The 26506-nt window shown below is 48.3% G+C and overlaps 1 protein-coding gene across 2 annotated transcripts in view; it reads right to left on the bottom strand.

Moving 5' to 3' along the window:
* Window positions 1–9456: 9456 nt before the first annotated feature.
* The window catches only part of SEMA4F (ssemaphorin 4F), a 134453-nt gene continuing 117403 nt past the window's right edge, over window positions 9457–26506 (bottom strand). Inside the window, exons 10-14 of one of the 2 annotated variants that reach the window (XM_037898566.2) lie at window positions 25691–25913; window positions 24386–24495; window positions 20496–20653; window positions 13933–13991; window positions 9457–13112 (exon numbers count right to left, since the gene is read on the bottom strand). In XM_037898566.2, the coding sequence (XP_037754494.1) occupies window positions 12490–13112; window positions 13933–13991; window positions 20496–20653; window positions 24386–24495; window positions 25691–25913 (1173 nt within the window). In that variant the 3' untranslated portion in view covers window positions 9457–12489. The remainder of the gene's footprint in view (window positions 13113–13932; window positions 13992–20495; window positions 20654–24385; window positions 24496–25690; window positions 25914–26506) is intronic. The other variant, XM_043545100.1, reaches the window with a different exon arrangement.

Raw genomic sequence — 26506 nt, 5'->3', positions numbered from 1 at the left:
GGAGTGGCTGGTTGGCCAGAGGCCCCCCCACCGCGTTCTTGGGCGTCTGGGTGAGGAGGCTATGGAACTTGGGGAGGAGGGCGGTTGGTTACACAGGGGCTGTAGTAGCAGTTTGTGCTCCAGCTGCCTTTGCTGCAGCTCAACCATATACTGGAGCATACTGGTTTGATCCTCCAGCAGCCTCAGCATTGAATCCTGCCTCCTCTCATCACGCTGCAGCCACATTTGAGCTTCAGCCCTGTCTTCAGCCTGCCACTTACTCTCTTCAGCCCGCCACCTCTCCTCCCGGTCATTTTGTGCTTTCCTGCACTCTGACATTATTTGCCTCCATGCATTCGTCTGTGCTCTGTCAGTGTGGGAGGACAGCATGAGCTCAGAGAACATTTCATCACGAGAGCGTTTTTTTTTCTTTCTAATCTTCACTAGCCTCTGGGAAGGAGAAGATCCTGTGATCATTGAAACACATGCAGCTGGTGGAGAAAAAAAAAGGGACAGCGGTATTTAAAAAGACACATTTTATAAAACAGTGGCTACACTCTTTCAGGGTAAACCTTGCTGTTAACATTACATACATAGCACATGTGCTTTCATTACAAGGTCGCATTTTGCCTCCCCCCATCGCGTGGCTACCCCCTCAACCCTCCCCCCTCCCCATGGCAAACAGCGGGGAACATTTCTGTTCAGCCACAGGCAAACAGCCCAGCAGGAATGGGCACCTCTGAGTGTCCCCTGAAGAAAAGCACCCTATTTCAACCAGGTGACCTTGAATGATATCTCACTCTCCTGAGGATAACACAGAGAGATAAAGAACGGATGTTGTTTGAATGCCAGCAAACATACACTGCAATGCTTTGTTGTACAATGATTCCCGAGTACGTGTTACTGGCCTGGAGTGGTAAAGTGTCCTACCATGGAGGACACAATAAGGCTGCCCTCCCCAGAAACCTTTTGCAAAGGCTTTGGGAGTACATCCAGGAGAGCCGCGAATGCCAGGGCAAATCAATCCTTTCACATACTTGCTTTTAAACCATGTATAGTATTTTAAAAGGTACACTCACCAGAGGTCCCTTCTCCACCTGCCGGGTCCAGGAGGCAGCCTTGGGTGGGTTCGGGGGGTACTGGCTCCAGGTTCAGGGTGAGAAACAGTTCCTGGCTGTCGGGAAAACTGGTTTCTCCACTTGCTTGCTGTGAGCTATCTACAACCTCCTCCTCCTCCTCATCATCTTCGTCATCCCCAAAACCTGCTTCCGTGTTGCCTCCAACTCCATTGAAGGAGTCAAACAACACGGCTGGGGTAGTGGTGGCTTAACCCCCTAAAATGGCATGCAGCTCATCATAGAAGCGGCACGTTTGGGGCTCTGACCCGGAGCGGCCATTCGCCTCTCTGGTTTTCTGGTAGGCTTGCCTCAGCTCCTTAAGTTTCACGCGGCACTGCTTCGGGGCCCTGTTATGGCCTCTGTCCTTCATGCCCTGGGAGATTTTGACAAAGATTTTGGCATTTCGAAAACTGGAATGGAGTTCTGATAGCACGGATTCCTCTCCCCATACAGTGATCAGATCCCGTACCTCCCGTTCAGTCCATGCTGGAGCTCTTTTGCGATTCTGGGATTCCATCATGGCCACCTCTGCTGATGAGATCTGCATGGTCACCTGCAGCTTGCCACGCTGGCCAAACAGGAAATGAGATTCAAAAGTTCGCGGTTCTTTTCCTGTCTACCTGGCCAGTGCATCTGAGTCAAGAGTGCTGTCCGGAGCGGTCACAATGGAGCACTCTGGGATAGTTCCCAGAGGCCAATACCATCGAATTGTGTCCACAGTACCCCAAATTCGACCCGGCAAGGCCGATTTAAGCGCTAATCCACTTCTCAGGGGTGTAGTAAGGAAATCGATTTTAAGAGCCCTTTAAGTCGAAATAAAGGGCTTCATCGTGTGGACGGGTGCAGGTTTACATCGATTTAACGCTGCTAAATTCGACCTAAAGTCCTAGTGTAGACCAGGGCATAGACTTTAAGGTCAGAAGGGACCCTTATGATCGTCTAGTCTGGCCTCTTGCACAACACAAGACACAGATCACACCCACCCACTCCTGTAACAAATCCCTAACCTATGTCTGAGCTATTGAAGTTCCCAAATCGTGGTTTAAAGACTTCAAGGTGCAGAGAATCCTCCAGCAAGTGACCTGTGCCCCACGCTGCAGAGGACAGTGAAAAAACCCCAGGGCCTCTGCCAATCTGCCCTGGAGGAAAATTCCTTCCCAACCCCATCTAACATTCCATCACAGGCCATTGGGCATATTTGCTGCTAATAGTCAAAGATCAATTAATTGCCAAAATTAGGCTATCCCATCATACCATCCCCTCTGTAAACTTATCAAACTTAGTCTTGAAGCCAGATATGTCTTTTGCCTCCACTGCTTCCCTCAGAAGGCTGTTCCAGAACTTCACTCCTCTGATGGTTAGAAACCTTCATCTAATTTCAAGTCTAAACTTCCTGATTGCCAGTTTATATCCATTTGTTCTTGTGACCACTTTGGTACTGATCTTAAATAATTCCTCTCCCTCCCTGGTATTTATCCCTCTGATATATTTATAGAGAGCAATCATATCTCCCCTCAGCCTTCTTTTGGTGAGGCTAAACAAGCCAAGCTTTTTGAGTCTCCTTTCATAAGGCAGGTTTTCCATTCTCCAGATCATCCTGGTAGCCCTTCTCTGTACCTGTTCCAGTTTGAATTCATCCTTCTTAAACACGGGAGACCAGAACTGCACACAGTATTCCAGATGAGGTCTCACCAGTGTCTTGTATAACGGTACTAACACCTCCTTATCTCTACTGGAAATACCTCTCCTGATGCATCCCAAGATAGTATTGCAGGCAAAACAGAGGAATTACCCCCATACTTTCCTGTGTTTTTGTTCTATAGGCAGGCCAAGTTTCAATGGCTCCTACCTTTTAAGGGTTTAGGGGAAATTATCCCACTGTTCCGTTATTAAATTCATGAGGTGGTGTACCTCAGTTTTTCTTATACAGCAGACCAAGTTTGTAATATTCTTCCTGCTATACTAAGTTTTAAGTGTATTCACAGGTAATAGCTGAGAAGTATCATTACCATATGACCTTAAAGGTGTTTTCAAAAATCATACACACTATCCATTGTTACAGGGGTACTTCTTAACATTAAATTTATTCCAATGTTTAATATTAACATCTATTAAAAACTTCAAATTTCAGCACTGCATACACACACAAAAAGAATATTTTTCCTACTTAGGGTTAACCTGTCCCTCTCTTATTTTTAGGTTTGACTTCTTTTTCCACCTTCGTCTATCAGTAAGGTAATTTGCATTTTCACAGATGCTCTGGCTTGCTTTTGGATACAAAGCCATCAGCAGGTCAGAGACCCTCTCTTAAAAGTGGACACAATCAACTTCCACCTGAGTTTTGATTTCTTTTCACTTTCAACTTCTGCTTCCAAAACACACAGTGATCTGAAAAAGAAAACACAACCTACTGTGGCTCCCTTTAGAGACCTAATAGGATTTTAGCTAAGTAGCATGTTTTGTTTGCATGTCTTTTACCCCTTCTACAATATACACTGCACATGTCCTGGGAAAAATGCACATTCCTTTCATAGTTTAACTTCTGTAACATTATATTAGCCATATCAATTTTTACATAAGGTGTAACAGTTTCTTTTGTGCTCACACAGTTTCCACGTACGTTTATTAAAGTGACAGTCTGATTACTCAGAGCCACCTTAAGGCTCAGTGTTTCTAACGTAGCTTCTTTTTTTTGTGCACCTCACCCCTGCTGTTGCTCCAGAGGGGCACTGTTTTTGTTTGTTTGTTTGTTTTAACTTCTTATACTACAGCTCTTATCTGCTATTTTGTTACCAAAAAAAGGATCCAGAATTTCTCCCCATTCTCCTGGGTTTGACTGCTCTGTTGCAGCCAGGATTTTGGTCTTTTAAAAAAAATATTGAACTGTATAAAGCATTGAAGTACCTTAAGGCTTAAATGCTAAATACCAAAGCCAAACAATGCTAGTCACCTTTGTCTGGTAAACAAGTGTATTCTATCTGCTACCCAAGATCCATAAACCTGGAAATCCTGGGCGCCCCATCATCTCAGGCATTGGCACCCTGACAGCAGGATTGTCTGGCTATGTAGACTCAGGCCCTACGCTACCAGCACTCCCAGCTATCTTCGAGACACCACTGACTTCCTGAGGAAACTACAATCCATTGGTGATCTTCCTGAAAACACCATCCTGGCCACTATGGATGTAGAAGCCCTCTACACCAACATTCCACACAAAGATGGACTACAAGCCATCAGGAACACTATCCCCGATAATGTCACGGCAAACCTGGTGGCTGAACTTTGTGACTTTGTCCCCACCCATAACTATTTCACATTTGGGGACAATGTATACCTTCAAATCAGCGGCACTGCTATGGGTACCCGCATGGCCCCACAGTATGCCAACATTTTTATGGCTGACTTAGAACAATGCTTCCTCAGCTCTCGTCCCCTAATGCCCCTACTCTACTTGCACTATATTGATGACATCTTCATCATCTGGACCCATGGAAAAGAAGCCCTTGAGGAATTCCACCATGATTTCAACAATTTCCATCCCACCATCAACCTCAGCCTGGACCTGTCCACACAAGAGATCCACTTCCTGGACACTACAGTGCTAATAAGCGATGGTCACATAAACACCATCCTATACCGGAAACCTACTGACCGCTATTCCTACCTACATGCCTCCAGCTTTCACCCAGACCACACCACACGGTCCATTGTCTACAGCCAAGCTCTACGATACAACCGCATTTGCTCCAACCCCTCAGACAGAGACAAACACCTACAAGATCTCTATCAAGCATTCTTACAACTACAATACCCACCTGCTGAAGTGAAGAAACAGATTGACAGAGCCAGAAGAGTACCCAGAAGTCACCTACCGTTTTGTTCAATATCTTCATAAATGATCTGGAGGATGGTGTGGATTGCACTCTCAGCAAATTTGCGGATGATACTAAACTGGGAGGAGTGGTAGATACGCTGGAGGGGAGGGATAGGATACAGAAGGACCTAGACAAATTGGAGGATTGGGCCAAAAGAAGTCTGATGAGGTTCAATAAGGATAAGTGCAGGGTCCTGCACTTAGGATGGAAGAATCCAATGCACCGCTACAGACTAGGGACCGAATGGCTAGGCAGCAGTTCTGCGGAAAAGGACCTAGGGGTGACAGTAGACGAGAAGCTGGATATGAGTCAGCAGTGTGCCCTTGTTGCCAAGAAGGCCAATGGCATTTTGGGATGTATAAGTAGGGGCATAGCGAGCAGATCGAGGGACGTGATCGTTCCCCTCTATTCGACACTGGTGAGGCCTCATCTGGAGTACTGTGTCCAGTTTTGGGCCCCACACTACAAGAAGGATGTGGATAAATTGGAGAGAGTCCAGCGAAGGGCAACAAAAATGATTAGGGGTCTAGAGCACATGACTTATGAGGAGAGGCTGAGGGAGCTGGGATTGTTTAGTCTGCAGAAGAGAAGAATGAGGGGGGATTTGATAGCTGCTTTCAACTACCTGAAAGGGGGTTCCAAAGAGGATGGCTCTAGACTGTTCTCAATGGTAGCAGATGACAGAACGAGGAGTAATGGTCTCAAGTTGCAATGGGGGAGGTTTAGATTGGATATTAGGAAAAACTTTTTCACTAAGAGGGTGGTGAAACACTGGAATGCGTTACCTAGGGAGGTGGTAGAATCTCCTTCCTTACAGGCTTTTAAGGTCAGGCTTGACAAAGCCCTGGCTGGGATGATTTAACTGGGACTTGGTCCTGCTTTGAGCAGGGGGTTGGACTAGATGACCTTCTGGGGTCCCTTCCAACCCTGATATTCTATGATTCTACTACAGGACAGGCCCAACAAAGAAAATAACAGAACGCCACTAGCCATCACCTTCAGCCCCCAACTAAAACCTCTCCAACGCATTATCAAGGATCTACAACCTATCCTGAAGGGCGACCCATCACTCTCACAAATCTTGGGAGACAGGCCAGTCCTTGCCTACAGACAGCCCCCCAACCTGAAGCAAATACTCACCAGCAACCACACACCAGAACCACTAACCCAGGAACCTATCCTTGCAACAAAGCCCGTTGCCAACTGTGCCCACATATCTATTCAAGGGACACCATCATAGGGCCTAATCACATCAGCCACACTATCAGAGGCTCGTTCACCTGCACATCTACCAATGTGATATATGCCATCATGTGCCAGCAATCATAGAATCATAGAATATCAGGGTTGGAAGGGACCTCAGGAGGTCATCTAGTCCAACCCCCTGCTCAAAGCAGGACCGATCCCCAATTAAATCATTGTACAATCATGTACATTGGGCAAACTGGACAGTCTCTACAGAAAAGAATAAATGGACACAAATCAGATGTCAAGAATTATAACATTCATAAACCAGTCGGAGAACACTTCAATCTCTCTGGTCACTCAATTTCTGATCTCAAAGTGACTATCCTTCAACAAAAAAACTTCGAAAACAGACTCCAACGAGAGACTGCTGAATTGGAATTAATTTGCAAATTGGATACAATTAACTTAGGCTTGAATAGAGACTGGGAGTGGTTGAGTCATTATACTAAGTGAAACTATTTCCCCTTGTTTATTCCTCCCCCCCTCCCCCACTGTTCCTCAGACGTTCTTGTTAACTCCTGGAAATGTGCTGGAAACGGCCCACCTTGATTATCACTTCAAAAGGTTTTCTCTCCCCTCCACCCCACTCTCCTGCTGGTAATAGCTCATCTTAAGTGATCACTCTCCTTACAATGTACATTTTTTCATAGTCTGTGTGTATATATAAAATCTCCTCACTGTACTTTCCACTTTATGCAGCCGATGAAGTGAGCTGTAGCTCACAAAAGCTTATGCTCAAATAAATTGCTTAGTCTCTAAGGTGCCACAAGTAGTCTTTTCTTTTTGCGAATACAGACTAACACGGCTGCTACTCTGAAAAGCGTTTCTCAGTTTTGCAACTTTGAATGAAAGATGCAGATGGCTTTTTAGTGGTGTTATTTAAAACCAAACCAAACAATAATTTATCTTAAACCCACAAAACAGAGTTTCACAAGCCAGGAGCGCCGGCCTTGGTCCCAAACACTCCACACACTTACACAGTATATCTAAAAAAAGAAAAGGAGTACTTGTGGCACCTTAGAGACTAACCAATTTATTTGAGCATAAGCTTTCGTGAGCTACAGCTCATTTCATCGGATGCATACTGTGGAAAGTGTAGAAGATCTTTTTATACACACAAAGCATGAAAAAATGGGTGTTTACCACTACAAAAGGTTTTCTCTCCCCCACCCCACGCTCCTGCTGGTAATAGCTTATCTAAAGTGATCACTCTCCTTACAATGTGTATGATAATCAAGGTGGGCCATTTCCAGCACAAATCCAGGGTTTAACAAGAACGTCGGGGGGGGGGGAGGGTAGGAAAAAACAAGGGGAAATAGGATACCTTGCATAATGACTTAGCCACTCCCAATCTCTAGAGCTTGAATAGAGACTGCAAGTGGCTAAGTCATTATGCAAGGTAACCTATTTCCCCTTGTTTTTTCCTACCCCCCCCCCCCCCCCAGACGTTCTTGTTAAACCCTGGATTTGTGCTGGAAATGGCCCACCTTGAATATCATACACATTGTAAGGAGAGTGATCACTTTAGATAAGCTATTACCAGCAGGAGCGTGGGGTGGGGGGGAGAGAAAACCTTTTGTAGTGGTAAACACCCATTTTTTCATGCTTTGTGTGTATAAAAAGGTCTTCTACACTTTCCACAGTATGCATCCGATGAAGTGAGCTGTAGCTCATGAAAGCTTGTGCTCAAATAAATTGGTTAGTCTCTAAGGTGCCACAAGTACTCCTTTTCTTTTTGCGAATACAGACTAACACGGCTGTTACTCTGAAACTTGACAGTATATCTATACACACACAGATACACACACAAGCATACTCTTCTCCTTCACATCCCTTATACTGCTTTAATTTTTATACAGCTGTACATAGGATTACATTGGTATATATTTGGGGTCAGGTAAGTTCCAGTAGAAACCCCTTATGTTCTTTTGGCAAATTTGACTTAATTGTTCAGTCAAATGATTCAAAGCAGACTGTCTTTTTGCCTGGCTTATTTACAAACATTCCTTTGGAAAAGGGCCCATTTTTCCTTCAGAATAGCTGCAAAGAAACCAAGAATCTTTTTCTGTAACACTTTTTCTGTTAACATTTGTACAAGGTTCAACTGCTTAATTCCCTCTAGCCTCTGCAGAGTTAATTTCTCACTCTCTTTATCTGTTGCCTGCCTGCTTGTCTGGGCCTGATCCTGCTTTCCTCCCTGAACCGCCCCTTCCCATGGGCACAGGCTTTGTCCCACTAACAATTTAGCAAGGAGGGTGGGTTCCTCAACTAGCTCCCACCCCTCCTGGTCCCTTTTCTTTGTTCCCTTTCTCTCTTGTTGCTCTGAGGTGGTCATTCTGCCAGATAGGTAGCGACCCTTTCTGACAGAAGGCACAGGTACTTTGTTATTGTTTCCTGTGTTAGACTCTATCAGTTCAGTCCAGAAGCCCTTAGGCTGCCTGCAGCGTCTCCACTGAATTCGTTACCAGCACAAAATTCTCTGTTACTCACAAATTCAAGGGCACCTTCCTTTTCCCCAGTTCCTAGGACTCCAGGCAAAAAGCACCTAACTTTACCCCTCCGTGGGCTCTGGGGAAGTACCATTCCCTGTGGACTCAGAGCAAACTCCCTTTCCCTGTGGACTCAGGGATTAATCTTTTGTGGGTTTACGGGGTCTTTTACCAGTGAAAGAGCCTTACACAGTAATATACTACATAACCTCTATTTCTTAACAATCACCAAAACAGAAGGCACACACATACAGTGCTCACCACTCCCAGTAAGACAAATGGACTTTTCCTGATGGCCAGTCAGAATCAGGTCCATCTGGGGGACTCCAGTTTCTGCACGGTGTCATTGGCAGAGTGTTAAGGTCTGGCAGCTCTGATCTTTGGGGCTGTGTCCTGGAGTTGGTTCCCTGTCTCTGGACATAATTTCTCCACTCGAGCAGGCAATCAGCCTGAGTTCTGAGTCCCAGTAACGGAATGTATCTGTAAATTAACTCGTGAACTGCGACACGAGAACTTGTAGGCAGTGACCCCACCCCGCCGTCTTTCACCTCCTATTACAATGGACAAACTACAAACTGTTTGTACCATCCATCTCCTTCCTCTCTACCAATCCTTGCTTGGGCCTCCAAATTCTTTTACCTGGGGTTCTTTCAACCCAAAGCTCTTGGTAACTTTTACTCTGTGCGAGGTGGTGTCAGGAAATAAATCACAATGGCTGGCACAAACAGGACAACACAAGAGTGCTTTCACTTAAAGCTAAACTTTACTTAGTCTCAAGCACTTATACACACGTCCGCAAGAGGTTAGTAAAACACGCTCAACCCTTGATAATTACCAAAGCTGAGCGTGGCTCTCGAGTGGCACAGCGGCAGCTGCTGAAACACAAGATGCATCCAGAGAGAGAGTCCAGTCCTGAAGAGTCCCCCTACCTCAAACTTTTTCTCCTTATTTATACATTAGTAATAGAATGACATGACCCTTAAAGCAAACTTGTTAAGTAAGCAGTTTCAATGGTCAAGCGAGAGGTTCCTTCTGATTATTGATTAACCAGGTGCGGGTTTTTCCAGAGTTTGCAGCCTTGAGGCCCCAATAGACATTCCTGGGGCACATCCTGCTCTTCTAAGATGTATGTATCAGCAACTTCAACACAATTCTTATCAGGAAGGACAAGGGGTCAAGCTGCCCTCTCTGTGGCACCCAAAACCCCCTCTCCCCTCCTGCCTTAGTTAAGCTAAGCCTGCTGACTTGGCTGCTTTTAGCAATAAGCCATAGTGGTTTCAGGCACTTTACTAGTTTGCCAAAGTCTCCCCGTACACATCAATGTCTGTTAGCCAGGATGGGCAGCGATGCAAAACCACGCTCTGAAGTGTCCCTAGCTCATTTGCCAGAAGCTGGGAATGGGCGACAGGAGATGGATCACTTGATGATTACCTGTTCTGTTCATAGCCTCTGAAGCAGTGGTTCTCAACCAGGAGTCCAGGGCCCCCTGGGGGGTTGCAAGCATGTTTCAGGGGGTCCTCCAAGTGGGGCCAGCATTAGACTTGCTGAGGCCCAGGGCAGAAAGCCGAAGCCCCGCCACCTGGGGCTGAAGCCAAAGCCTGAGCAACTTCATGGGGGCCAAGTGGTGTAAGGTCCAAGACAATTGCCCTGCTTGCTACCCCTTAATGCTGGCCCTGGCTTTTATATGCAGAAAACCAGATGTGGCACAAGTGGGCAGTGGAGTTTTTATATCATGTTGGGCGGCCCTCTGAAAGGAAAAGGCTGAGAACCCCTGGTCTGAAGCACCTGGCATTGGCTACTGTGGGAAGACAGGACCATTGGTCTGACCCAGTATGGCTATTCTTATGTTGATAGGGAGCACGATACTGTGCCAGCAGCCTGTGCACATAACCAAAAATCACCAATAACAGAGCCCCGAAGAGTTTGTGTCTGTCAACCCCCTTCACCCGCCTCCCACCAACACCCAGACTATTCTTTTTGACAATAATTTTTAATAAATCACAAAATAAAAAAGTTTGATTAAAAACAAAAAACACAAAACAGCAAAACCAGCAGGTGACATTAATTTCACATTCAGTCCCACCTCCACCCCACCCCCCCAGCCGCCGCAGGGGCCTACGGGAACCTAAGAAAGGAGTTCTCACTGAGATTGCAAGACAAGCTGGGAAAGCTCCAGTGGCTGGAGACACTGAACCAGCCTGTGAGGAAGCCAGAAGTGGCCAGTGGGCCTACTGGGGAAGCCAGAGAACAATGGAAGGTTGGGAGGGTCTCACTGAACCTGTTAAGGGAGGTTGGAGAGGGACAAGCTGCATGCAGGTGGACACGCACAGGAGTGGGAGACGTGTCCCCAGTCCAATATGTGCAGCTAATCAGCTGCAAGGAGAGGCTCATGGCAATGATATGGGTGTGTGTGTGTCACACTTTTGCTAGAGACAAAGTCCAAAGTGGCGGTGACATTTCTAACAGAGGGAGATGCCCTCAGGTTCAGTGCTTTACAGCATGAATACCTCAGCAACAAGTAACTCCACCTGACCTGACTGCTTGGAGGAAAAGCAGCTCTGGAAGAACTTACTCTCTGCAATGTCCTAGTCTCTCCTGTCTCAACATGCATAGCTACGATATTCCATAGCACCACTATGTCATTGGCTCTGATCATTCACATCTACTGTAACACACTTGGCAAAACTGTGCTGGGCCTTCTCCAGCCCAGACACACAAGGATCCACATGGCTGTGGACTGAAGGCATGTGCAGCCAGGGCAGCTGCAGAATTTGGCATTATAGTGAGTCAGCCACCATTCTTTCTGAAGGGTGTTTCAGACTTCTGCACCTGGAGGACAACTCCTATTCGCAGAGGCGCACCTGATCTCAAGGAGACTCTGCACCTGGTCTCAGTCACACCACATTCATGAAGATGGTGCTGGTTAATAGAAAGCACCACCAAGGCAGTCACTTGTCAGCACTGGCCAAGAGGTCTCCAGGGGCATTTACTGTCTCTTGTGTACCAGACTGTGAAGGCAGAGAAGACCCCACAGGAACACACAAGGCTTCGGTAAGTGCTGGCTGTGAGTGCTTCCTGCTCTTGAAGAAGCCAATAGCAGGTCTCCACCACCACCACTCCCCACAGCTGAGCAGCAGGCAGGGATGAGAGAGATGTGGAATATTGTTCCAGATAGCTCGGGTTGCAGTCACAATCAAGGCTAATTTTAGCCAATACAATCATCACTTCCAGGGAATATCTACAGGATGCAGAGCCCAGGGACCCGGCCCTGGAGCATGTTTGCCAAACACCACCACCAGGCTAGTAACACAGAAACTCCGATGATCTATTCCAAGCAACTTCACAGAGGTTGGGGGACCTGGGGCACAAGGACTCAAAGCCACTCAGCAAGGAATTCTTTGGCCAGAGCCCAGAGGCTACATGAAGGTTTTAGTAGAAATAAAGCCGGGCGAGTCCCACTCTCAGACACACCAGCTCTGCTCACTGACCACAATGGAGCATCACACTAACTCCAGGCCTAGACGGCCGCATCAGTCAGATGGATTCTGAGAACGGGAACTCTGGCAATGACATGAAGAAAGAGGCTCGACTTGCAGTGTCAACAGTGGCTGTGCCCCTCTTCGCCTTTTGGGGAAGCCACTGCCAGGCATGTCAGTGATGGCTGTGCCCTTCCTCCCCCTAGGGGGCAGACAATGCCAGGGATGTCAGTGATGGCTGTGTCCAACTAGGGGCAGGCATCGCCGTGGGTGTTGGTGATGTATGTGCTCCCTTCGGGGTCTACTAAATGGAGGTTTCATCGCACTTGGCCAGTGGAACCCCTGTCAGGTAGATCCGGGCTTGGTCTTTGTCCAGCTCATTGATGTAGAGGTGGGGGAAGCCATTGAGGCTGCCATTCTTCTTAGCTGTAGCCAGCGGGTGGCGCTCGTCTTCCGGGGAGCTTGGCGTGTGTGGCTCATGGCTGCAGCTAGTTGTATTCGACTGCATCAAATCCAGTCCATTTCTCTCACGGCTGAGCAGCTCCCTCTGGAGTCGCTCCTGTCGCCTCCTCTCGTAGATGAAGAAACAGCCAGAGCCAGCAGCAAAGCCTAGGAAAAACAAGAGGAGTCCCACCAGGACACTGTAGTTCCGCTCAGTTGTCTTCCAGGTGTTAGCAGAGCTGCTGCCCCTCACCAGGCTGTAGGAGGCGACCACGCCCCCTGCTCCAACTTCCATGCACTGGCAGGTGTAATCACCAAGGGTATCCTCTGTCACTGTGAACTCCAGCCCATCGCTGCGCAAGGCGTACACGGTGGCATCTTGGGAAGGTCTCTGCCACGTGCAGGTTGCCCAGGCTGACGGAGGAGTACAGGGAAGCACAACCCGGGCAGCCAGGGACACTGGCACCTCGACTGTAACAGGCACATCTGCAAGTGGGAGAGAAACACTGCATTGGGGCAGGACCCGAACATGAGACAGGGCTCCTGCAGTATGTGCTACCAATTCTCCACAGGCATGGGCAAGCAGGAGAGGAGCATCCCCCAGCCCAGTCCCATGGAAATAACAAGAGGGCAGCTGTATCCCTTAGAGACAAAAGAAGAGGGTACGAAGCATATGGCACAGGGACACTGGGAAGGTGAACCCATAGCCTGGGTTCCTCAGGGGAAGCACAACTCTAGGATCCCTTCTTTGGTGGAGTTTCTTCCTTCTTCCCCTCTTCAGAATAAGCCCTCCCCGCATCCTCTTAGTCTTTCACAGGCCCCCCGCTATTGCACTGAAAGAAGCACCCTCCCAAACCCGAGTCACTCTATGCCCCCACCTCAGTCCAGAGCCACTCTAGTCTCCATGCCCCTTTCTCCCTACCGCCAGCATCTGCTGCACTGCCACGCAACCTGCATCTGCTGGCCCAGGCTGGGGGAAGGTGCATGACCCCAAACCAGTGGAGAGGTGGTCAATCAGGGCTCAGTACAGGCTGGCGTCCTGACATGGCCCTTCTTCCCAGATGCCACTAGTCCTGCCCTTTTCACAGCAGAGACACCCGTGCACAACCCCTCCCCGCAGTTAGTCTGCGCAAAGCCAGGCGTGCCGAAGAGATGTGCTTCCCCCTTCAGATATGGGAACACTGATCTCTGAGCCACAGCCACGCTGCTCAGGAACCCCTCAGAGCCATACCCACCCAGGCCCTAACTTCCAAACTTCTCAGTGCTGGATGCGCTTCCAGCACTGAGCTGCCCTCAGGCCACATACCTGCTGTTCCCTGTGGACACACTGTTAAGATGCTTAGAGATGTGAGGTCCTGCAGTAACCTGAGATGAGGCAGAAAAGCAGAGATCATGATGAATTCCAGTGGCTGCTGCAGCCTCATCAGGAAATGACCCACCCAGCCCAGGTTCCTGTGTGTAGGGGAGATGAGTCTGGCTCTGCAGCGGGTGAGGAAGGGGGAAGCACATTAGGAGGGGGGATCCTAGACTAGGGGATAAGCCTCCATTTCTGAGCAGCACTCAGTTACACAGGGGGTCTTAGAGAGGGGCCTAAAAGGCAGGAAATCCAGGGACAGAAATGAAAACTTCCAGTATCTGCAACGGACAGAGGTTACCCGGCTACCATAGGATCAGAGCTCAATCCCTGCCTGGAGACTGCCCCTCCCTGGGCTGAGGTCAGTTTCTAGGAGGACTGAGAAGTGCTGTTTTCTAGGGATTTACCTGCCCTATCTACCTCACTACCATCAGAAAACTGCCCTGCACTCTGGTTTGTGTTCAGGCACACAAAACGGTACCAACACCAGGTTGAAAAGGAGGCAAGCTGGCCAGGAGTGTGTCTCTACTGGGAAAGGGGGAGCGAGAGGAAAGTAATTGAGGATGTCAGGAATGGGAATGTTGGTTGGTGGCAAAGGAGTGGGATCAGGCTCAGGAAGGAATAATTCCCAGCAGAGGCTTGCAGGACTTTGTGCAGGGTCTAAGGATCTCAAAACATTTTACAGACTGACTGTCCTGTAATACAGAGAGCCTACAGCATTGGGCCTGGTGCAAGACATGAAGCCTGAACCAGCTGTGAACTAAAGTCAGGCCACGTATTACAGCACATGCCTATAAGTTCACTGTCCAGTAGATGAACTTGGCGACGGTGCTGCTAGCATTGCTAAAACACACTTAATATTTATGAAAAAAGAAAAGGAGTACTTGTGGCACCTTAGAGACTAACCAATTTATTTGAGGAGAGTGGAGTGGGGGGAGAGAAAACCCATTGTAGTGATAAACACCCATTTTTTCATGGTTTGTGTGTATAAAAACATCTTCTGTATTTTCCACAGTATGCATCCGATGAAGTGAGCTGTAGCTCATGAAAGCTTATGCTCAAATAAATTGGTTAGTCTCTAAGGTGCCACAAGTACTCCTTTTCTTTTTGCGAATACAGACTAACACGGCTGTTACTCTGAAATTTAATATTTATGTAAACACATTCCAAAAGGCTAGCACAATCACATGCCAACCTACCACAAGATAATATGGTTTGACAGAAGTGATGAATAGGGATGTTTTGTCAGACATCAGAAGCAAGGTACAAGGGGCGGTAACAAACAGATGACAAGAAACATGTAAGGTGGTAATGTAAGTTGTTTACCCCAGTTGTTTGTCTCAGTCTATAAATGTTGGGATATCTCCTCATACCCTTTGCATGGCTCAGTGGACAGCAGAAACTCCTGCTGCTGACTGAGACCTGGCCCTAGAGAGAGAAGGGCTACGTGGAGCGTTGAAGTGCGCCTCTTAGGCTAACAAACCGCCTGGAAGCGTGGGACCCACGGGGACAAGGTTGGAGCTCTGCCACAATAGTTAACACCCAGGCAGACTGCGAAGAGCTACAAAAGGATCTCTCAAAACTGCGTGGCTGGGCAACAAAATGGCAGATGAAATTTAATGTTGATAATGCAAAGTAATGCTCATTGGAAAGCATAATCCCAAACAGACATACAAAATGATGGGGTCTAAATTAGCTGTCTTTGAGTCATTATGGATAGTTCTCTGAAAACATCCACTCAATGTGCAGCGGCAGTCAAAAAAGTGAACAGAATGCTGGGAATAATTGCGAAAGAGATAGATAATAGGACAGAAAATATGTTGCCTCTATATAAATCCATGGTATGCCCACATCTTGAATACTGTGTGCAGATGTGGTCGCCCCTTCTCAAAAAAGATATATTGGAACTGGAAAAGGTTCAGAAAAGGGCAACAAAAATGATTAGCGGTATGGAACAGCTTCTGTATGAGGAGAGATTAATAAGACTGGGACTTTTCAGTTTGGAAAAGAGATGGCTAAGGGGAGATATGATTGAGGTCTATAAAGTCATGACTGGTGTAAAGAAAGTAGATAAGGAAGTGTTGTTTACTACTTCATATAACACAAGAACTAGGGGTCACCAAATTAAATTAATAGGCAGTAGGTTTAAAACAAACAAAAGGACTTATTTCTTCACACAATGCAGTGTCAACCTGTGGAACTCCTTGCCAGAGGACGTTGTGAAGGCCAAGATCATAATAGGGTTCAAAAAAGAACCCTAGATAAATTCATGGAGGATAGGTCCATCAATGGCTATTAGCCTGTTTGCCAGAAGCTGGGAATGAGTGACGGGATGGATCACTTGATGATTACTTGTTCTGTTCATTCCCTTGTCTGCTACCTGCTGGCTAGATCAGCCTGAAACCAGCCAAATCTAGGAATTATTTTGGGGTAGGTCTCTGGCCTGTGTTATACAGGAAGTCAGACTAGATGATCCCAATGGTACCTTCTATGATGGTACATTCCCCATTCCAGTGACAGCAAGCCTAATGAGCGTCACTGCACTTAGGCAAAGCCCATTAGGCGCCCTTGCAGAGCATGCTCTACCTGGAGAAGGTGAAGCTTGCCACAGAGCAGGGGGGAAGTTTGCCTGAGAGTCAAGGCTGCTAGAGGCTTCTAGGGAGCCCAGTAGCCAGGGGAGCCCAGCCCGAGGCAGTGACCAGACTTCCTTTTCCCCCAGTTTAGGGTAGTTAGACACTGCAGCCCTAGGAAGGACTCTGGATGTCTGCTCTCCATCAGTGCCCTGTAGCTGGACCCGAGGACCTGTACCAGGGATTGGAGGTAATTATACTCTGAAAGCACCATGGGAGTGAGGTCAAGTCCTGCAGGGAACAGTGAGCATGTCCAGGAGCGGGGGTTCTGGGGGGACCCAGGGGCAAGAGGTGATAGCTGAGTCCCGGCTGAGAGCTGACCAACTAAACCTTCTCGCCATGGAATCTATCAATCAATCATACAGATACGGAAACAGCTGAAGGCTGAGTTGCTGAGGTGAGCTATGACCACTGCCATACATTCTATAAATGTCCCTGGGTCTGATGAAAGGCCAAAATGGAGTTGTGGTCTCCTACTACAAATCTTAAGTATTTCCTGTGGCCCAGGTGAATTGAAACATGGAAATAGGCATCCTGCATGTCAGCTTACCAGTTGTTGAGATCTGGGAATAGGTTAATAGAGAAGGAATATCATATTGAATGTTATCTTTCTGATAAAGGTGTTTAACTTTCTTAAGTCCAGGATAGGCCTCAGTCCCCCTCTTTTTTGGGGGTATGAGGAAATATTGAAAGTAGAATCCCTCCCTTTCTCCTGTGCTGTAAAGGGGCCTCCTCTATAGCTCCAAGAGCTAAAAGAGACTGCACCTCCTGCAGCAGTATAGTCTCATGAGAGGGGTACCCGAACAGGGATGGGGTAGGACAAGGACTGAAACTGGATGCTGCATCCCCATTCTGAGTGTCTAAAACCCCTTGATCACTAGTTGTGGAATTGCAGACACATAGGAATGGAGAGGGGGTGCCCAAAGAAAGGGATGGGTTGGGAAGATCCTGGTTGATGGATACTCAGCTCTCAAAGCAGTCAAGTCAGCTGCTTTGAAAGGCCACGAAGACAAATGCTGCAGGGATTCACCTCAGAAATTGGTGATGTTTCTTTGAGGAGTGACAGTTAACACAGTTGTGCTTAGATAAAAATGCTTAATAGTTTGCTATTTGCATTTATAGGCTAGTCGCTAAGTATGCCACCCTACCCAACAAGCCTAGTCTTTCTAGCTCCTTATATTTTGGTGTGGCTTTGAACTGCTCCCACCCTGATTTGTCCTTGCCAAGTCAGAACCAGGGAACACAGCACAGGGTGAGCAAAAATTCTGTTGGAATCCCTGTGAGAGCACATGGTGTTTGTGATCCATCCTCTGCAAAGTAGGTGTCAGGGAGGCAGGTGTCTGCCAAAGGAGTTTGGCCAGGTCCTACAATGCCTTGTCTCTAGGCACTGCTACAGCCACCTGCAGGATTTCTAGCAACCTAAGGGGGTTCTGAAGCCGATGGAGATATCCATCTTCTGAGCTGACCTGATGTCCTGGGAGGTGAACAGGCTGCCTTGAGCCTGTTTCTGAGACGTCACAGAAAGGCTGCTGAGGCTCATCCATGACTCTGATCACTATCCCGTGCTGCTCATCCCCATGGGAACTGATGCTGCTGCCAGGCCTGAACCTGAACAGATCAGTAGTGACTAAAGGGCTCTGGGAGAGAAGCTGAAGAAGTCTGGAGCAGTGGTGGCTCTGACCTAGGGACTGCTTGGTGTCAACAGGCAGAGGGCACAACGGGGGGCATAAGGATTACAGGGATGGTCTGGTATTTGCAGACTAGTTTGGTCATGTCAGGTCATAGAATATCAGGGTTGGAAGGAACCTCAGGAGGTCATCTAGTCCAAACTCCTGCTCAAAGCATGACCAATCCCCAACTAAAGCATCCCAGCCAGGACTTTGTCAAACTTGACCTTAAAAACCTCTAAGGAAGGAGATTTCACCACCTCCCCAGGTAACACATTCCAGTGTTTCACCACCCTCCTAGGGAAAAAGTTTTTCCTAATATCCAACCTAACCTCCCCCACTGCAACTTGAGACCATTACTCCTCATTCTGTCATCTGCTGCCATTGAGAACAGTCTAGACCCATCCTCCTTGGAACCCCCTTTCAGGTAGTTGAAAGCAGCTATCAAACACCCCCTCATTCTTCTCTTCTGCAGACTAAACAATCCTAGTTCCTTCAGCCTCTACTCACAAGTAAAGTGCTCCAGCCTCCTAATCATTTTTGTTGCCCTCCGCTGGACTCTTTCCAATTTTTCCACATGCTTCTTGTAGTGTGGGGCCCAAAACTGGACACAGTACTCCAGATGAGGCCTCACCAGTGTCGAATAGAGGGGAACGATCACGTCCCTCGATCTGCTCGCTATGCCCCTACTTATACATCCCAAAATGCCATTGGCCTTCTTGGCAACAAGGGCACACTGCTGACTCATATCCAGCTTCTCATTCACTGTAACCCCTAGGTCCTTTTCTGCAGAACTGCTGCCTAGCCATTCGGTCCCTAGTCTGAAGCAGTGCATGGGATTCTTCCATCCTAAGTGCAGAACTCTGCACTTGTCCTTGTTGAACCTCATCAGATTTTTTTTGGCCCAATCCTAATTTGTCTAGGGCCCTCTGTATCCTATCCCTACCCTCCAGCATAACTACCACTCCTCCTACTTTAGTGTCATCTGCAAACTTGCTGAGGGTGCAGTCCACGCCATCCTCCAGATCATTAATGAAGATATTGAACAAAACCGACCCCAGGACCAACCCTTGGGGCACTCCGCTTGATACTGGCTGCCAACTAGACATGGAGCCGTTGATCACTACCTGTTGAGCCCGACGATCTAGCCAGCTTTCTATCCACCTTATAGTCCATTCATCCAGCCCATACCTCTCTAACTTGTTGGCACGAATACTGTGGGAGACCATATCAAAAGCTTTGCTAAAGTCAAGGAACAACACATGCACTGCTTTTGGAGTACTGTGTCCAATTTTGGGCCCCACACTACAAGAAGGATGTGGAAAAATTGGAAAGAGTCCAGCGGAGGGCAACAAAAATGATTAGGGGACAGGAACACATGACTTATGAGGAGAGGCTGAGGGAACTGGGATTGTTTAGTCTGCGGAAGAGAAGAATGAGGGGGGATTTGATAGCTGCTTTCAACTCCCTGAAAGGGGGTTCCAAAAAGAGGATGGATCTAGACTGTTCTCAGTGGTAGCTGATGACAGAACAAGGAGTAATGGTCTCAAGTTGCAGTGGGGGAGGTTTAGGTTGGATATTAGGAAAAACTTTTTCACTAGGAGGGTGGTGAAACACTGGAATGCGTTACCTAGGGAGGTGGTGGAATCTCCTTCCTTAGATATTTTTAAGGTCAGGCTTGACAAAGCCTTGGCTGGGATGATTTAGTTGGGGATTGGTCCTGCTTTGAGCAGGGGGTTGGACTAGATGACCTCTTGAGGTCCCTTCCAACCCTGATATTCTATGATTCTATGATTAAAGAATGGAGAGAAGCAGACAAATGGGGTATCTGCTATGGGAGAAGCAGACAAATGGGGTATCTAGGCTGGTATCACTGGCAGAGTGTAGGGGCTGGGTGGGAAGCAGCATTCTGGACAAGTTGGCATTAGAAGGGCTGGGGCTCAGGGAGGCCAGAGGGCAGGAAGCTGAAATGGCCCTGGCCAGAGGAGATGGGACCCAGGATGGGGATCTTAAGGTCGCAGGTGTTGCAAATGGCAATGTTGCAGAGCTGGTGACAGGCTATTTGAAGATGTCAGATTTCAGGGAAAAGATGTCACCATCCAGGCTATAGGCAACTGGCAGCGGCGGCAATCCCTCAAGGTCGACGATGATCTCTTTCACAGGTTTTATTTTTCATGGGTCCTTTGGTGACAATAGGAAATGGAGGCAAGTCACTTACCCGCTTTGTCCCTGGTGGTGTATACAAGCACCCAGCTCTCTGCTCCAGGCACAGGATGGGTCTCTGCCCAGGACACACTCGATGCAGCTCTTGTATCTCTCACAGTCTGTTGTGTTGACCTGAGTCACTTCAGTAGGGGACCCTACATACAACCAGCTCTACAAAGATAGCAAGAGAGAACAGAAGGTGAAAACCAACATTTGCAAAGTTTGGCTATGTACAAAGAGTATCTTGGGCACACTAGATGGGCTCAGGTGGGAGCTGAGCACCCAGGAGATTTTCAAAGTCTGGGTTTGTTTGTGCCCAAGTTGCCCAATGAGCACTCCAAGAGAGGACAACAGGGCAAAGTCTAAGTGATACGTACCCCTCTACCTCCCATAACAAGGTGCTCTCAGAGATGCAGGCTCATCCCTGAAGCCATCCAGCACCTCATGACTTTAAAGGGGAGCAAGAGAGAGGCCAACCCATAGGAACCAGGCTCCTCTACATCCTAGACAGGGTCAGCACAGCACTCTTCTTTGCCTATGTGTCCTCTGAGGGATGTGACTGGCATCAGCAAGTTTGCTGCCTCTCTGCCTAGGGGGCTTTGAAATGATGTGACCTGCAGGGTGTGATGCTCTGTACCTCAGGGGAACACCCTGCACCCCCATGTTCATCCTTAGAATATGACAGTGTGGTATCCAATGCAAAGTTTGTCATGTCAGGTGTCTTTGGAAGGTTCATGATGCACTGAGCATTGTTGTTAGTAATGTTTTAGGTTGTAATTTCATGTATATAGTTATGAGGCAGAAAATGTCCTCATGGCTTAAAACAAGCCCAGGGAAAAACTCTCCAGGAGCAGAGGGGCAGAACAACATTCCACGGTTAAGGAATCCAAAGCCCTCTCTCCGACACCACCTGCATAACCACGCATTTACCTCCACAATTCGACGGTCCATACCTGGGCCTTTTCCTTCAACAGAGAGGATGGACAAGAACACAACTTGCGCCTCAAACTCCTTTATCCTTCTTCCCAGAACCACATAGTCCGCAGTGACCCGCTCAAGGTCATTCTTGGCAGTATCATTGGTGCCCACATGGAGCATCGTGGTGCCCACGAACTCATACAAGCTTGCAGCATCCAGCGGCCATAACTGGACACTGCAAGATGGAGGTTCCTAGGGTTGTGTCTGGGACCGGAGATATTGGCTAGCTGCACAATCCACAATCGGTTGCACAATCCAAGCAGCGGCTGGCTAAAAGCGCTCACTCACGTAGCTGGGAGATGCTTACATGCTAGAGGCTGTGCGTGAACAGCCCAGGAGTGGGTGTTTTCACAGCAGAGCAGGGTAAGGCTGGCTCCCAGAGTTGAGGATTGGAGTGACCTAGCAGATCACCGGTCCAGATAACACCAGGGGAACATCACAGTGGCACAGCAAGCAGGGTGTATGTACAGCTTGTTACATCATACAAGGTACATGAACTTCTAGATCAGGTGGAATTTTCTGTCAGTAGAGGGGGCACTGCGCTATCCTCCTCAGGGGTCCAAGGACAGAACATAGGACACTTCCCTGCTCCATGAATACGAAGGATGGATGCGACATGCAGAGGTTGATAACTTCTCTAATAACCAAATACCCTTTCTTTGTTACATAGAGCTGCCTGAGTAAGTTTCCTTTGACATAGTCCACGGGCCAGAAGATGAAGCTAGATAAACTCAGTAGAAATAAGGGGCAAACTTTTTGTTTAACAGTGACGGGAATTAGCCACTGGAACAACTGACCGAGGGATGTGGTGCATTCTCCATCACCTGGAGTCTTTAGATCAAGGCCTGGCTCTCCACAGGATCTGCTCTAGATCAGACAGAAGTTATGGGTTGGATGCAGGAATCACTGGGTGAGGTTTTCTGGCTAGTACTACACAGGAGGTCAGATTACATGAGCAGAGATCCCTTCTGCCCTTGAAATCTGTACATCTGGGAATCACTTACACCCCAGTGACCAGTTCCCTCCCCACCCCATTGCTTTCTGAGGCTTTTCTATCATTTGACGGGCTGGTGTGGTCATTATGCCATCCCCGTCAACACCAGGCACCCCTTGCTGAAGTATCTTGAGCAGCCTTGGTGGCAGAGTGCAATGGGGAAGTAGTGACGTTTAGAAACGGGGAGTACAGCATCACAGCACCAAGGTCCCATAAGGCCGAGGCACCAGGCGCTCAGTGCTGATAGTAGATTTTCAAAGACCAAGCACTGCCCACATTGAGCTTTGAAAAATCTTCACGCAGTCTGAGTGACTAAATCTGGGCCCCTAGAAGGGTCCCTTTGACAATCTGCATTCAGGCTCTAAAATCCCATGAGCCTCTGGGTGCCTCTCCTGCACAGATCTTTGCATTCCTTCCACTTTGTGCAGTTTCCTATCACCTCCTTCACAAATCAGGCAGGGATCAGCTAATGGGACACTCCTGCTCTCTGGTGTGAGGAGGAGTGCAATACAACAAGTGGAAGATATAGCCAGCCACTCGAATAACATTTTGAGTGGGAGTTGTCTCTCTGGGGATGGGTGAAGGGGGAAGTGAGACTGGTGCGAGAGCTGTGACTCAGCAAACTGCACAATGAACAAGGAAGATGTCCTCAAACAGGAACTCCCAAGGGAGACAGAGCAGAGCCACCTCAATGCTAGCACCTCCACAAGACTATGACATGCTGCACTGCTGCAGCAAGAAAGGAGCTGGACAGGGTCACAGCCACATCTCTTGAACTAAAGATTTGGATCTCACAAAGAAGCACGTGCCCAGCCCAATAGAAACTGCTCTTCTAAGAGCTCCGGTTCAGTGCCAAGCATGGATCCATCCATATGGTAACTCTCAGAAGAGCAATCTATGACCCAGATACGGAGAACTGAACAGTCTCCTCCCTATGAGGTGAAAAGATTAAGGGTGTGATCATTAGGGCAGAGAAGTCTAATGTATTGTGCGGAATGTTCGCTCACAGCCGAACAAAAGGCTCCCCTGTGAGTGAATGGAGACTAGAGGAAGAGCCTGTGTACCTGCAAGGACCTGAGAAAGGAACTGTAGACAGGGCCAACGCAGCTGACCTGTCTCCCCACCTCACACTGAGTCTGAGGTCAGGAAGGAGGGGGAGGGATAGCTCAGTGGTTTGAGCATTGGCCTGCTAAACCCAGGGTTGTGAGTTCAATCCTTGAGGGGGCCATTTAGGGATCTGGGGCAAAAATTGGGGATTGGTCCTGCTTTGTGCAGGGGGTTGGACTAGATGACCTCCTGAGGTCCCTTCCAACCCTGATATTCTATGATTTCTAGAAGTTGGCCCAAGGTAGCTGAGAAACTCTTCCCCTACTCTGGACGACACCATGACATCTATATATGGCTGGAACCGCCAGCCACAAAGGGAAGGCTCATGAGCATAAGAATAGCACTGTTGTGGCTAGCCACCCACAGCTGTGGGAGTCACTCCCAGCACAAATCTCAGTGCTGCCAGGACCACATATTAAACTCACATGACCACCGTTCCTTCAGCAACCAGCCAACAGGGGCAAGAAGAAGAGAAACAAGATTCCATGGAACTTTTAATATATAACCTGTTAGATGTACAGTTGCCATGGTGCTGAGCACAGTATAATCACTCAGACGGATAACCAGAGGCACCTGGGTAAGGGAGGAATCTATTATCCTTACCAACAGGGAGCAATGGGATCCAGTAAACCTCATTTACCAGTGAATCTGGGATAAGCAAGGCTGGGGCCAGGCAGCCGCTTTCTGGATTTGATCCACCAGACCCATATTTTCCCACCCTGAAGGTGTCAGTTTCCTTTTCAAATGCCCCGTGTCCATCAGTGCTTGGAACATGCCAGCCTAGCCAGTGCTAGCTCCAGGCACCCAGAGGCTTGTTCCCTCACCTGGTGGAGCTGCAGGTTCTGAATTGGCTGGGGCTCTGGGAACAGTGTCAGATCCTCAATGATGACAGCTTTTTGGGCAATCTTCACTGCTTTGTGCAAATGTCCATCCTCTGCAAAGGGAAGGCCAGAGTAGAGGGAGAGATTAGATCAGCACCCCCATCTGGTGCCACAGCAGCAGACAAGCTCCACAACTGTCCCTTCCCAAAAGGGCCTCACAGCTCCCATGCCAGGGGGTGGCCATGCTTGCTCTCACTTCAGACAGCTGCCCCCCAGCCTGCATCTCAGGCTCTCCCTGACACCTCCTCTCTCCATCACTGTGGACAACATCAGCATCTGCCTGTCACTCAGTCCCATAACGCAGAGGTCACCTTCGACTCTGGATGTGACGACCTAGAGAGAGGTCATACCATGTCTATGTCTTGCAGATTCTTTCTACATAATGTCTCTAAGATACGGTCTCTCCTACCACCTACACAGCTAAAATTCTCATCTGGGCTCTGGTTCTTGCACGTCTCCATTACTGAACATCCTTCTCCCTGGCCTCGACAAATGCAGTCTTGCCCAACGCACACCATTCAGAATGCTGCTGCAAAGATTGTTTTCCTAGCCCATTGCTTTGACCATGCCAGCCCCTCCCCACATACCTCCACTGGTTTCCCCTTTTTTGTCACTTCAGACATATGCCCTTGTCTTTGCTTTCAAGCCCCTTTGCAACCTATTCCCACCCTACCTATCATCTCTCATTAACTACTGAACTGCTGACTCCTGTCCCGAGTCAGCCCATCATGCCAGCTTCCATTGCCCACTTGTTACATTGTCAAACAAACATTTTGTGCTTTCTCCCCTGCTGCCTCCCACACGTGGGAGATGCTCCCAGTAAACAGCCCCCAAACTAACTCATTATCCTCCTTCAAAACCCTCCTTTGCTGTGAAGTCTAGAAAAAAATTGACAATGGTGCTAGTGTGCTAAGCCCACTTCCTACCATGCTGACCAATATTGTCTCTGTTTCTTGGTACTCGCCCCTCAGTCTGTCTGTGTCCATCTCTTGTGTTATTCTTAGACTAAGCTCCTTGGGACAGGGACTTTTGTTTGTTCTGCATTTGTACAGTGCCTAGCACCATGGGGTCCAGGTCCATGACTGGGCTCCTAGGAGCTACAATACAAATAATAAATCATTTCTCCACTCCATGTCGCTGCTCCCAGGTGACTGCACCTGATTTACAGCCATACCCTCCCAACCTGTGCCCATTCTTTCCCTGTGCCTGTCCATTCCTGTCCCCACCCAGTGCTGCCATCTCCCTCACCGGTCCCCAGGTACAGCATATCATATTCCTGCCCAGATATGCTTCTGACACGATGTACTGCAATTCTGAGGTACTGTGTGTCCAGCTTGACCAACACGGGCCCCATTTCCAGCGGGTGAACAACCTGGTCCATGAGAGGATGATCTCTGACAAATGTCAGAACACGGTCAGGCAATGCCAGGGAGGAGCCAAAGCCAGCCAGCTTCATGCTCTTGGTAATGCACTGTGGGTAAAAAACAGGAAGACATGTTCAAATGATCTGGGCAGCAGAACAGCTGGACTGGATGTTGTTCCTAGTCAGAAACTGTTAATTCCACTCCTTCAGCAGCCTTGGGACCTTCTGAATACAAAGTATGGTGCATACAACCTGCATATGGGGTTTCATACACACACAGTAGCAAATCACCTTGTGTTTCAGCAAATTTGACTGGGGCTAGCCCCACAATGGCCCATTCGGGGTATGTCTTCACTACCCGCCGGATCGGCAGCCAGCAATTGATCCAGCGGGGATCGATTTATTGCGTCTGGTCTAGATGTGATAAATCGATCCCCGAGCGCTTTCCCATGGACTCCCGTATTCCAGCGCCGCGAGAGGCGCAGGCAGAGTCGACGGGGGAGCGGCAGCAGTCGACTCATCGCTGTGGAGACACCACGGTAAGTCCATCTATGTTATTCACGTAGCTGAAGTTGCGAATCTTAGCTCGATCCCCCCCCAGTGTAGACCAGGGCTCAGGCTTTTAAGTCACATCTCAGAGCAACAGAGGGACTACTTAGCTGCCCTTACAAACAGGTCACAAAGGTATTTACAGGCTAATG

Source organism: Chelonia mydas, chromosome 4, assembly GCF_015237465.2.
Source record: "Chelonia mydas isolate rCheMyd1 chromosome 4, rCheMyd1.pri.v2, whole genome shotgun sequence".
Taxonomy (NCBI): Eukaryota; Metazoa; Chordata; order Testudines; family Cheloniidae; genus Chelonia; species Chelonia mydas.
The sequence above is the reverse complement of the archived record's forward strand: the minus strand, read 5'-3'. Positions and strand labels throughout refer to the sequence as shown.